Source organism: Anas platyrhynchos, chromosome 25, assembly GCF_047663525.1.
Source record: "Anas platyrhynchos isolate ZD024472 breed Pekin duck chromosome 25, IASCAAS_PekinDuck_T2T, whole genome shotgun sequence".
In the NCBI taxonomy this organism is placed as follows: Eukaryota; Metazoa; Chordata; class Aves; order Anseriformes; family Anatidae; genus Anas; species Anas platyrhynchos.
The window spans coordinates 881,919-895,685 of record NC_092611.1 but is presented as its reverse complement, the minus strand read 5'-3'; the positions used below and the strand labels follow the sequence as shown (position 1 = coordinate 895,685).

The 13,767-nt window shown below is 40.2% G+C and overlaps 1 protein-coding gene across 1 annotated transcript; it reads right to left on the bottom strand.

The window, feature by feature from the left end:
• Positions 1 to 209: 209 nt before the first annotated feature.
• Positions 210 to 13,471, bottom strand: LOC139999417 (ubiquitin carboxyl-terminal hydrolase 42-like). The gene is made up of 16 exons (XM_072027581.1): positions 12,124 to 13,471; positions 10,287 to 10,524; positions 9,340 to 9,540; positions 8,637 to 8,747; positions 8,375 to 8,477; positions 8,103 to 8,170; positions 7,876 to 7,946; positions 7,261 to 7,343; positions 6,241 to 6,352; positions 5,724 to 5,864; positions 5,429 to 5,529; positions 4,824 to 4,965; positions 3,862 to 4,143; positions 2,993 to 3,062; positions 1,338 to 2,320; positions 210 to 781 (listed from the first exon to the last, which is right to left on the bottom strand). Exons 2-15 carry the CDS (start codon positions 10,522 to 10,524, stop codon positions 1,365 to 1,367), a joined length of 2,679 nt encoding a protein of 892 aa, XP_071883682.1. The 5' UTR covers positions 12,124 to 13,471; the 3' UTR covers positions 210 to 781; positions 1,338 to 1,364.
• Between the last annotated feature and the right edge of the window lie 296 nt (positions 13,472 to 13,767).

Here is a 13,767-nt window from a genome sequence, read left to right as displayed (position 1 = left end):
AGCAGTCAGCACCGTTTCTATGTTAGGAAATAGCTGAACAGAGTCTGTTATTCACAGGAATTATTCAGGCAGGCTTCTTTAGGAAGGCTGGGTTTCACTAGAACATTACTAGCCTGTAAGCCTCTTGGCATCACCTTCCATCTTGACTGCTAAACCTCCTTGCTCCCTACTATCTTCTTTGCCAAGATACAGCTGTCCACGTTTACTTTTCCTACTTGGCTGGACTGAATTTAAGAAGGGATCTTGCAACTCTTCCTCTTGTTTGCCACTTAATCATCACACCAAATGAAAACTATTTGCCTTTCACCTCTTTATTTCAGGCATTCTTTCCTAGTGGTCATTTAAAAACGGAAAGAAAAAGTCCATCAGCTTTTTTTTTTAATATCCAGCAGACTGTTAAGTCACCAAGCACTTCAAGACTGTTGGAAATAATCTCTACATTAATAGAAAAGGAATTCCTCAAACACACTGCGGCCGCTTACCTTTAATACACTCGTTGGATGAGACGGAGCTGTATTTCTTGCTTTCGCCTGCACTGGAAGGCTTCCCTTCCTTGTAAGGTTGTTTACTGCTCTCACTTCTGCATTGCTCACATGAAGAGCCATCTGGAGGATGGGATTCTTCCTTCTTCTCCCGCGTTATCTTCTGGAAACGAGGATCTAAGTGTTCCAAGGAGCCTTTCACTTTCCTGCTGTTTCTCTTTTTTCTTCTTTTTCTTCTCGTTTTACGCTTGCGATTGGCATTGTCAAAGTGGAGCACACAGAAACACAAATCGTGAAGTCTGAAAGAAACATGCAAGTTTAAAAGAGAAAAAAAGATGTGGCACTTGTTGCCTATATGAAACTTTATTTATTTTACCACAGGTGATGATTTGCAGCATGTCAGCTATTTTGTGGTGCTTTGTGCACACGCAACTTACTTTAGATGTACCAAACTTAAGCCCTCAGATTGGAGGACCATAGGTCCTGGTTTGTACACAGATCATTAACAATGGCTAGCTCTGGAATACGTGCAAGCAGAAAAAAACTTTTAACCTAATCCAGAATGGTGTACGGATGTGTTTCCAACTATGTGGTCCAAAGCTAGTGCTCTGAAACAATTCAGCAATAGCTTTCCTATCTTCACTGATCAACCTAACAACATGATCCCCAGCCAGCTGATGCTATCTAAGTAACTTAGAAACTACCAGAAAAAAAAAAAAAAAAAAAAAAAAAAAGAAGAAGAAAAAAAGAGAAGAAAAAAAAAAGGAGAAAAAAAAAAAAAAGAAGGAATACATGAGAAGCACCCAGAAAAGAATTAGGATAAAAAATGCGGAGTATGCTGGAATCCTTGCTTACTTGGAATCCTTCTCTCCATGTTTATCCTTAGACTTCTTTTTCTTCTAGAACTTGTGATATTTTTGCATTTTTTTCACCACCTAAAAGCTCCTTTTCTATCTTTCTGTCTTTCCTTTCTATTTCACTTTCACTACCTTCTGTACGGGTAGATTTTCTTTTTCTGTTTCCTTCTGTTTCATTTTTCTGGCGACAGTTCTCCAAATGAGCTGACACAGGTGGAAGCGCATGTCTTTCACGAGAATGTCTTCCAGAATGTTGCTGAGATACCGAGCAACGATGCAAGTCTGCTCGGGGTGTGCTAAAGCGACGTCCATCTTCATCTCTCAAGAGGGAACCGTGAGGCCATCCACTTTTGTAATGATAATGCTTATGTGACCTGCCGTAGTAAGTTGCAGTCCATTTGTCAAAGGCTGCATCGCCGTGAGAGAACTTTCTCTCTCTACTGTCTCCTGTCGCATGAGGTGAATAGTAATCATTGTAATAGCTACAACTTTCCCACCTCCGTGCTTCATCTCGATAGTATCTTTCTCTGCTCCAACTTCTTTCCCCTTTGGATCGGTAATATCTATTGCTACCTTGTTCTGATCTTCCTCCGCTGCCAGATCTGTACTTTGAATATTTGACTGCTCTTCTGCCATTCTCAGGGCTGTTTCTTTCACCAGGGAAAGATCTGCACCTGCTTCCCTCCCAGTGCTCCTGCTTGTGACGCTTTTGATGAACAACTTCCACGCTCTGAGAACACCTCCTCTTGCTGGAAGGACCTGCTTTTTGACTCTCCTTCTCTTCACTAGGAGCATGTTCCCTCTTGCTTTGGTAATGCTCTTTCTCAGTGTTTTTAGTCTTGTCCTTTCTACCTTGGCATCTCTCTGCAATAGCTGAGGAGGAAAGCTTTTTAGAGCTACATTCAGTGTCACACTCGAGAGAGGAAGTTTGCCGCAATTTCTCACCAGGCTCAGAAGACTCTTTGCCGTACAAAACGTTTTCTTTTGAAATGAGGTCACGTTCTTTTGATCTTCTTGGTTTCTCCTTGTCTCCACCGTCATCACATTGGTACTGTGCGAGGTATTCATCCTTCCCAGTAGATTTCGGAGGGTCCGCGACACTGCACAAAATAAAATCACATTTCTCACTTCTGCTGAAGGACGTGAAGATTAACAGTAAAACCTTCCAAAGGCAAACAAACAAACAAAAACCTCCAGACTACAGGAACACTCGCAGAGATATGCCATTTAGAAACCTCTCCTGTGATTAGGACACCTTCTCCAGCTCCCTGAGAAAGTGCTTTCTCCCCTCTTGCTTCTGAAGCCATTGCACTAAAAAAGCAAATGCATCCGTCTCCTTCCACCTGCTGCTCTGAGAAAAAAGGCATAGGGGCGAGCGGGGAACAGCCAGTGTTTCTCCAGACAGTGGAGAAAAATGGAAAAACATTCTATGAAGGAACACAAGTTCTCCTTGAGGCACCAACCTGCATCAGAGTGATATGCTCAGTGCTGATCATTAGTTCTGTTCGTAACGCTGGACATACAGCATGGAATTGTACTAATTTAAATCCTTCCATTAAATACTATTAGTAGACAGATAAAACCGTAACGAACTTCCATAAGGTCTTGTCTTAATCAGACTGTGCTCATTTTACCTCGTTTCCTCTGACAAGCTGTTCAGCTGGCTGGCTGTGAGGGACTCCGTGATGATTTCTCGATTGACTGAAGGCATAGCTCCAGGCATCTGCAATCAAAACGCACAAGTCAGCAGACAAAAAAATACTATTTGTAGTAGTACTGAGGACTAGTCTTGTCAGAATTTCTCCATTAAATGGTAAGCAAGACCGTTTTGAGTTGTATGCATTATCTACACTTCAAAGATAACCCCGACTCACCTCCCAAAATCTACTTTATGAAACTTAGGAATTTTTATCTCAGCTGAGCTTAAGTTGACAAGTTCTAATGTAAGCTCAGGTCTGCAAATTCTAATGGGATAATACCACAAAGTCTTACAATCACATTTGTGCTGTGTTTTCTCAGTATTTCACCTGAATTAGGAACACAATAAACACTCCCGAATACATCATAGGTGAGAAATTCTCGATGGAGCAAATCTATGTTTCAAGCAATCCATTTGTTTTAGAAAAGAACATCTCAGAAGGTTTAACAGGTTCAACTCGGCAAGTGGAATCATCAAGTTTCAGTCCGTTTTCTTTCGATTCATTAACTAACCTAATAGCACCATTTAGTGAATCGGTTTTTGGCAGCTCATGCTGGGATCTTCCTTCGTCAGCATTCTGACAGGAAGAACCGGAATGCTGCAATGTACGGACTACCTTTCCAACCAAAATTCCATTAGAGGACATTGCATTGCAATTCCTTTTAAATAAGCCCTTTGACTCCTACTCAGATTTTCCTGAAGATTCTGCACCGTAAGGGACTGTGTTATCAGAGCTGAGTTTAGGATTTTCATTCACTGTTGGCTCCACAAAAATCTCATCAGAAACTTTTTTGCTTGTTTGCATTTGCTTCATTTGCATTACCGAATTTGTAATTGTGGATGAAGGAACAGCCTGGTAGAGATCTTCGTCCTCTGCAGCACTGCTAAGACAGTCAGGCTGTGACACAGTCCGACGAGCAGGCAATTTATTGTGAATACTGGTGGTGATCTTCTGTTTTCTTGACGGATCAGTAATTGAAGGCCTGGTAATTGTCTGGTTTTGAACACAGGCCATCGGTGGTGCTGAAGATGGCCTTTTTAGGGTGACACCAGTGGTCTTTGCGTCCTCTTTTATGGATCCATTTCCATTTAAACGGCTTGAATTCTGTATTTAAAAAGAAGAAATGGCAAGATGGATTAACGCAAACACTGCATTTAACATTTTGAAACACAAAACTCTCCTACTGAGTATTTCTACAAATGGTCTTAACACCTACAAAGAAAAACACACTGCCCTTTAAAGATAAATGCAAGTCCAATAAGCGTATTCAATTCCTGCTTTTGGTTTACAGCCGATTGGAATCAAATTAACATCATCTTTGAAAACCAGCCAAACAACTTAACATTACCTGCTGCTATTCCCAAATATATTTATTTTCCCCTTTAAACATACCCTGAAAAGCCTGAAGTAATTGTTCTGGTGCTCAGGAATAAGACAATTAGTTTTCCCTGTCTTAGCTAAAGTGACGACGATAGGAAAAACAAGTCCTCTTTTAAATGATTCGAGGATTAGTACACTCTGCTTAAATTGTCAAAGAGCGTAGCTCTCTGTGCTTTAGAAAGCTGTCTTGGAGGTATAAAGTAATGGAGTCGCATGGCTGCACAATTTAGCAGTAACCACTGTTTGAATGACTCTGGCTGTAGCATGAAGGCTGTGAAGAAAGCTGCAGCATGGGAAGGAAAACAAAACTAAGATGCTGAAAACCAAACAAAAAACCCCACACCAAACCCCAAACCCACTAGCAGTTTGGTGCCGTTACCTGCCCTCCCACTTCCCTGAATTACCTTAATCATATGAGGAAGAAGTCGTGGTCCCATAAATCCAGCCTGCTTACTATTAGCCCCCTGCTGACCAGGAGGGAATGAACAGGGATAAGATGGTGCTGGCAAGTAAAACGCACGTTCTCCAAGTGTCAAATCATAGCGCCTTCAGAAAAGAGCAGTGATCGGAGTTTAGTTTTTCTTTCAGCCTACTCTTGGATTAAATCCCATCCTATAATTTTAGAGGAACAGTTCATACGATATGGAAGCCTTCTCTACAGAAGGCTTCGCCAAGACTACAAACTGAAAAGGAGAGAACAGTCTTCCTACTAAGACTATCACTTTCAGAGCAATAATTCATTCTTACACGACAGATGACCTTCATTTTTCTCCTTCTCTAAATTAGCCAGCTACAGGTAACACATAGATAGCAATTTACACAAGTGCTGCAGTTTCAGGCCAAGCAACAAAAGATAATAAATGACACAGAGAATTTCAGGTTAGACAGAACTGAATTAGACAAATAATAATCTTTCCCTGGGATAGCAAGAAAAACACTTGCAAAACAGAAAAATATCAATAACAGGAAAGTAAATCTCTTCTGAACACATGTTAAGATTTGTTATTACCTGATATAAAAAAGTATGTAAGCTTGCTGACCAAGAACTCTCTTAATGTCAGTACGGACTACTTTAGCATCATTCATCTGATACCAAAGTCCATTACCAGCCTGCAAATAAAGACAACCATTTCTTTAGGTGAATTGCACGTGTTCCAAATGAAATCACGGATAGGAACAAAATACACACGTGTCAAATAAAAATATAATGAAATCTTTTTCCCTAGAAACAGTAGCTGCTAGTCACGCTTTCACTGGTTTGCCAGCACAACCTTTACCCTGTTAGAAATGCTGTTGACTTCTACCTTTACATAGCATATATAGTGTCCTGAGTGACAGCTGACACCGTGATGTACCAGCACCGCGTATAAGGCATAGAGCAGTGGTTCTCCCATTGACTGTGACATGTAGGCTCTCAGGTCCAAATACTCCGGATATTTCACCTCCTAAAGAGAGACCAAGAAGATAGAAAATTATCCCAGAGTACTTCGTGGACTAGCCAGAGAAAAACACTTCCAAAAAACACAGACTAGAATTTATTTCTAGAATATATTTCTAGAAGATATTTCTTGATTCACTACAAATAAGTCTTCCCATAAACAATGTTTAAGACTAGAAGTTGCAGAGAACTGTTTCCTGATGAATCAGCCTTCTCAGAGGAAAGCATATGCTTCTTGTCAAGCGGGAACTTTATTGATATTAAGAGAAAGAATAAGCCATAGTCGTTAGTCTACAATTACTGTCTGAAAATATAAACAACTTTCAGCTTTGGGGGATGTCCCATTACACAATGATATAGTTGCATTACAGTGGTAAATATACCTTGTTGATCTTTCCACCTGTGAAATCTGCAAATCTTTTCAGTGATATTGTGAGAACCTTGGAAGAACGGTGTATGGTAAATCTCTTGGATGCAGGAACCATCTTATTACACCTTAAAAACAAGCAGAGATAAGTGTTTGAAGGCATCTTCTTTTTTCGCCCCCAAAACAAACTCGTTTTAATGTCTCACGCATGCCTATGCTATTTGAATGACATTTACTTGCATAATAGGTTGGTCTTTTTTCTTTTCATAAACCCATGCACTGCGTGTCAGGTTTGTTAATACAGTGAAGAAGGTAAATTCTCCCAAAACCCTGGGCATAGCAGGAACAGGAATCTCTCACGAAAGGGTATTACCAGGTTGGATGGCAAGGTACCATTTCTTGGTCTACAAAAGTGGCTATTTGAACTCCAATCCTGGATACATTCTTTCAGCTTTCAAGGGAAATACAAATAATGAAAGTGGAACCAGAGAGCCTTGGTCCCCAGGACTAGAAATTGCAAATAATCTCCAACATAGGTCGTCTATCAACATCAAAAATACAACAGAAGCACATGGTCATTCTACAGGAGGGAGACATTTAACAGTAGGAAGTCTTCATGTACTGAGCTTGTCTGGAAAGACACTGAAACTGTCTGCCATCCTTTGAAACACAATAGTTCAGTTTGATACATTGCCCGCTCCAAGGTAGGACCTACAGTGAAAATTAGCCACTAGCCCAGAGAACAACGGAAACTGGGCAGTTTACATCAAGAAAAGTACTGTCGAGAGCTAATAAATAGAAAGAACAAAAGTATCTCTTTTTGAATTCTGATGGCAAAATACGAGCCAGAGAATTGCAAACCCATAGGGAATGCCTCTGAACAAGACTTCCCCCCTCCAAAGAAACAAAAATCCAAGTGTTTTATAAACTTCCACAAAACTCGTAAGTAGATCCAAAGTTTAGAGGTAGTCCAACAGAGTCATGCAACATATAAAACTGACATCTAGGATTAAGACCTAATTCGTCAAAATCTTACTCGCTACATTTATAGCAATTCTCTCCACCCAGCTCTTCAGGTTTCACAAAGAGTTCCAGAGCTCTGGTAACAGATGAAACCGCCTAGAGGAGCGAGAAAGAAGAGCGTAAAGTCACCGTAAATTCAAAATTCCAGAGACGTACTAGTAGTTTGTAAGAGAATCTTACTAACATACTCCAGCGATCTACTATGAGCACTGTGAAGAAGGAGGCAGAAAGAGCATGCTCAGCATTGACCTCACCTGGAAGTCATTTGACTTCGGAACAAATACTTTTCCAGTAGCCTAGACAGCACCTATAGTGTGCTTTGTCATCAATACTGGGGACAAATTCATCAGTCTAACAATTAGATGTACATTGGGGTAGAACAACAGAGAAGTATGACAGCATTATAATTTTTGCAGAAAGAGAATTCTTTCCCCTTAAACCCAATGCAAATGTGGAGACTATTTACATGGGTTCCACAGAAGGACAAAGTCCAATCCACTTCCTTAGCACCACCAAGCTCTTACGTTTTAACATTATATGTGGTTTGTTTTTTTAAGGTAAACAAGTTTAATTTAGAAAGTTAGGCATGTACTTAAACATCATGAATTATATTTAGAAAACATCTTACCTTTATATCCAAAGTGATATCAAGAAATGCCTCATACGTATCCGAAACTGCTTTGCAATTCAAGCACTTCACTGGAAGCAAAATATAAATGCTTAACCTTATGTGAAGGAGACTAACTGTCCAAATTCAAGTTGTTGCCAGATACTACTTTAGACAAACTACAGACTGCTTTACTACCGACAAAAGACACAGATCAGTTCTAAGGACAGGAATATTTTTTAAAGTACCTCTCGATCTTAGAAATCCTCCAAATATTTGATGAATGATGGTGGTAGCTTGAGAAGATCTGTCCAATCTGGAAATAAATTATAATCAGACCTCAGAAGATTTAAGGCGCAGAGTTAACTCTTCAAAGAGTTTTATGAAAACTAAGGATGATGTAGACTTTCGTTGCTGATAGTAAATAAGGCACTAAAAGGTGCTAGAGATCATTTTTGATAGTAAATAAAGGACTAGAAGGTGCTAGAGAATGTATGAAAGTGAACTTGTTTATGCTTACTCGGTGCTTCCATTCAAGCACGCTTCCTGCATAGCATCAACAGTATAGCGCAAGAACTCGTGTGCGTCTTCTTGACTGCCAAAACGGAAATGTTGTCCTATTCCTAAAGAAGAAGATGATAGTATTCACCTCATTTAAAAATGAAATCATTCTTGTATTTCTAAAATCTCTCTTCTTTCTAGTGTTAAAACCACTTATACACATCAAATAAGTATTTGAAGATTACAAGCTATCGAAAAGAAACACATCTGAAGCCACTTACGACTGAGATTACTGATAACATGCGTAGGCTCGATGGCATCAACAGTGCAACGCAGGGCCTGGTTAATGTGAGTCTCCATTGTGCACATCATGCAAAAATCTTGTTCACGACCTGAAGAGTGAAAGAAGAAAGCATCCCAGTCCAGCAAAATATCCATAACTACAAACAAACATCTAAGTAAAATTTAAACTATAGATACGATATCCACTCTCCTTGCTACATTCTATTCTCCCAAGATGCCAATGTCCCAACAGTCTTGTAACATTTCATTTCACACAACTTTACAGAATAAAAATATCCACTAAGCCTGTATTCAAATGCATTTTGTGATGAGAAATCTAAAAGACTACTGCAAAGTCACATTTGTAAAGGCTGACAGGAATGTGAACTCCACAGGCTGAAAAATGTATTACTCTCTAAAATTACTACTAAATGCATTACTGTCCAATGCACTTCATTATTCCCACGAAGCAATAAATGATCCTTTAATGAATACATAAATAAATAAATAAATAAATTCATTCATTAAACAAACAGTGCATTAATTGCACTCCGTATGCTATTCGGAGCCCACTGCTAATACAGTGCTCAAAGCCAGCTTCTACAGGTAAAATCAGGCAAATAAGCTTGTCTCAGAATCACTGCTGTTCTTTCACCTTCAGAGCTGTCCAACAGATTTGAAATACTCTTAGAAAGTACTCACATGACTGGCCGTGCTCGAGAGAAAGCATGTAATTGGCAAGTGGGGGTGTGTAGGTCAAACACTGTAGAGTAGCATTAAGAAAACATGTGTTGCCAAGATTGTACAGGCCAACTCCAACACTTTGTGTTTCTCGCCAATCCATACAAATCTTCTCAGGTGGAAAAAGAATGCTCTGTGGTGGAGCAATTCCATCATTAACGACTGCAAGAAAGTTAAATTTAAAAAGAGATTTTGTTTGTTTGTTTCTAAGGAAGGTATTTAAAAAAATACTATTCTGCAGGAGCACCTAGAGGAGCTAGCTACAATCCAAGCCAGAAGAAAATTATTGCAGACAGCTTTAATACCGCCAAATTCAAATTGGCTGGTCAACACAATGTTTTGGGGAAAAAAAAACAACAAAAAAACAGCTTTCGTCAACCATTTTAATTTTTCTAAGGCAAGGCTAACTGCCATTCTGTTTGTAGTACCTAATGCCAAGTTCCTCTCCATCTATAATCTTTAACCTGATTAACTCAACTACTGTTTTTTTCCTTATTATAACTTAAACCACAAGCTTAGACTTGAAATTATACGGAAAAAAGGTAAAAACTAGTAACTAGGAATGACGGTACCCCTACAGATACCAGATCTTTTCCTGAGCAATGTTATCATTCAAAAAACGTGTGAAAAATGGAAGCTGTGAATAGCAACAATCAAACACTTTTCTTTGCAAAACGGAAAAGACATGGATGAATCTGTGCATTACAAAAAGCTCCCCATATTTCTCTGTTGACTGTAAATATATCAAAATTAATTTCTGTAACATCAGTCACTTCAGTTGCCTTAGGGGATTCGCTTTTGAAGTCTTTGTTCACACTAGTCCCCTTCTCTATCAGTGCAACAAGTAAGAACTGCATTTTCTACTTTTGCTTTGAAGAAAATGGAGTCAGGATAAAGCTCACACTTACTTAGATCTCTTGGGGCAAAAGCCTTAGATTTTTCAGATGATCTACAGTAAATAGCACCTCCACGTCCTTGGGCCACAGAGACTTGGCTTGAATCTTCTGCAGGCGGTATCTGGCCCCAGTTTGCGGTGCGTGACATCAGTATTTTAGTACTTGGTTTCTTGGATTTGCCAGACCGCCTTGAAGAGGGCTTTTTAGACTTTGAAGATTTGGGCTTCTTAACTACGGTCATTGTTGACATCTGCGACAGAGACAGAAGTTCTGGTTGACGTAAGAATATCAAGAAGCATTCCAAGAAGAAAAGAATAGCAGAAGTCCTGTCACTTAATCTCAAAGAAACAGCCTTAAGAACTAAATCACTGGTATGAATGATTTAAAAAGAATCCCCAAACTAAACACACAAAGTGAAAATTTCCATCTAAACTCTATTGGTATTACTTTTAGCTTCTGCAGAACTAGTGGCTGATGCCATTTCTTTCACTTCCGTAGGATTTTAATCCATTACAACTCTGGAGTCTTTTTAATATAAAAATGTAGAAGACATTCTCTGAGGGGAATCAGTTATTTATTGATTTCCAGAGTTGCACAATTATCTGTTAATTATTACCTATGATCTAATAGATAATTGTTGCAATTATCTATTGCTGGCGTTAGTAATGGAACACTATTACTTCACTGCCTGCGTTTTTCTGTTTCGTGTGCACAAAGGTACCCAGAACTCACTGCTCCTTTTCTTCTGTCTTTCCAGGGATCGCCCTCTACCTCACTGTCTACTGCACCAATCATGAGGGGTTTGTTGTTATTCTATAATGAGCCTAGCTTTTAAATACACCTTTTCTGGGCGTCACTTTGTGATAGCAAGTTAATTTGTGAGGGCTCCTCAGTCTACATCATGTGGTCGCTTTTTCCAGGTGAAAAAGCGGAGCCGTAAGTGGCAGTACACTAAAGCCCTGGCATGTTGAGATCCAAGAAGAGAGATGTTTGGCCCTCCTTCTCACTCCTGGGAACCATATACCTCAAAACCCACAGAGGATGGGCTATATCTCAGAGAAATCTTGGGAAAGGAGAGCATGAAGAGCACGTTTGCAAATTTATTTCTCCCTGGGCTTCTTCTGCTTCTCCACGAAATACGAGTTTGAATAGAACTTTGGCAGCAGTACTTCTGGTGTTTTACTCCTACCACATTTAAAACTCCTACAAAAAACTGAAACGTTAGACTAAAAAGCAGCTCTTTCCGTTCTGCTTTGTAAAGTTGCACGTTTTCCTCATGCAAAACAACAGGGCAATGTAAGCTAGAAACGGAAATGCTGAATGTAAAACAAAACAAAACAAACCTCAGCCCTCCAGGACAAAAGCCAATAACTGCTACAAAGTCCTTTTTAAAATGCTGATTAGGTTTCAAGGTGATACCGCTTTAAATAAGCATAATTGTGTGTCCGTAGGCAGAAGCATCCATGACAGGATGAACTTCTATACTTCATGTTTTGTTACTGTCTTACTGTAGCACACAGGGACTTGTTACCTATAGGGAAACCACTAACCTAATGGAGCGTTTAAAACATAAGCTAGTTTGTTATACCAAAATGACTGAGAGAACAAAGCATAAAGTGCTTTCAGATTTCTAGCACGCCTTGATTGCTATCCATTAAACTTCAGACACGTTAAACAAAACACAGTAAATAAGAAAACTCCTAGTCCCACAGCTGGCAAATTATGTGCAGAGGTTGTAACTAGAACTTTTTTCCCTTGACATTTTACATTTAAGATTGATTTTAAATCCATTCTATACACACTTTCCGTTCCTGAAAAAACAATACGCAAACCTGAAAAATGCATTTACACGAGAAATGAAGTCGTCCTTGTCCGACTGGAAGACTAAGGTGACAGCTCCTGGGCTCAGGGATTTTCAGATAAGCTCCGATCTTCACCAGTGACAGCTCCTTTTTTCGCATTGAAAGAGAAAATGTTTCAGCAACACACTGAAAACACACTTAAGGGACAAGAAACAAAATTAAGACTGTAGTGAGAAGGAGAAAAGAAAAACCACACTGGGGAAGAAAGGAAAAGGTAAAGGAAAAAGGAAAAAGGAAAAAAGCCTTGATCTTTATACTGACCAACGAGATAAGCCTTACACATTTTTAAGTTTATTTTTGACAACTGATTGAGGCGTTACCAGGTATTAAGTACGATTCAAGAGCAAATATTAACACTAGAAAGAAGAAATCCGATCCACCACCACTGTTTCAAAATACATCCATTTCTAATGTGGAGATAACGTCTCTCTGACAAGGTAGTAGAAAAACTGTAAATACCGACAGAGCTTCCTCTCCCGATGTTCCATATACATACCGATGCTGTTCCTACACCTACGCTCTGAGCATAAATTTATGTTGACATGAGTATCGGGTGTTACTCCTCTCTTTGTTTGCCTTGAGAGACACACCTCTTGTCCACTGAAAAGTAAACTCAAGATTCCAGATCAGTTAAGACAGTTGCTATCCCCCCATTCAGAGTTCTGCAGCAGCACTGTTCAGATGTGTTTAGCAGTCTCTTTAGAAAATGTTATCACTTAGGACCTGCTTCTCAGTAGGTACACGTTTGGCCTCCGCTTAGCAGAGAGTCAATCCCAGCTTAAGCTTTCGTACAAGAGCCCCTTCACGAAACGGACTTGGGCCCTGACATAACTGAGCTTAACCTTTAACCTTGAAGCTTCCTTAAAGAAGGAAGCAGCACCCAGGCCAGGAAATAGAAATTAATCGTCACTTTACCCTGAAACGCAGTGAGCTATTCTGTGCTGGCAGGATTGCTGCCGGGCTGGCCGACGAGGCGGCGGGCAGCTCCCCGGGGCCACAGGGCCTGTCACAGGGAGCCGCCGGAGGTCTCCAAGGTCCGGGAACAGCGGCAACAGCGGCAACAGCGAGGACAGAGGGGACAGCAGCAACAGCAGCAGCCACCTCAGCCAGGGCCGTCTCCACAACCGCCAAAACGGTCTCGGAATGCTGCCGAACTCGGAGCTCCAGCGTGACGCCTTTTGAACCTGGCCGCTGGAAGGACCTGCTTTTTGACTCTCCTTCTCTTCACTAGGAGCATGTTCCCTCTTGCTTTGGTAATGCTCTTTCTCAGTGTTTTTAGTCTTGTCCTTTCTACCTTGGCATCTCTCTGCAATAGCTGAGGAGGAAAGCTTTTTAGAGCTACATTCAGTGTCACACTCGAGAGAGGAAGTTTGCCGCAATTTCTCACCAGGCTCAGAAGACTCTTTGCCGTACAAAACGTTTTCTTTTGAAATAAGGTCACGTTCTTTTGATCTTCTTGGTTTCTCCTTGTCTCCACTGTCATCACATTGGTACTGTGCGAGGTATTAACAGTAAACCTTCCAAAGGCAAACAAACAAACAAAAACCTCCAGACTACAGGAACACTCGCAAAGATATGCCATTTAGAAACCTCTCCTGCGATAAGGACACCTTCTCCAGCTCCCAGAGAAA

Bases quoted from the DNA above. Each gene is read 5' to 3' on its own strand.
- LOC139999417 (XM_072027581.1), bottom strand. From the start codon at position 10,524: ATGTCAACAATGACCGTAGTTAAGAAGCCCAAATCTTCAAAGTCTAAA. The intron at 4,966-5,428 runs GTAATAACAAAT...TCTTTTCTGAAG, and splicing joins TACATACTTTTTTATATCAG to GCGCTATGATTTGACACTTG. The intron at 2,321-2,992 runs GCTTGTCAGAGG...TCATTTCAAAAG, and splicing joins CACAGCCAGCCAGCTGAACA to AAAACGTTTTGTACGGCAAA.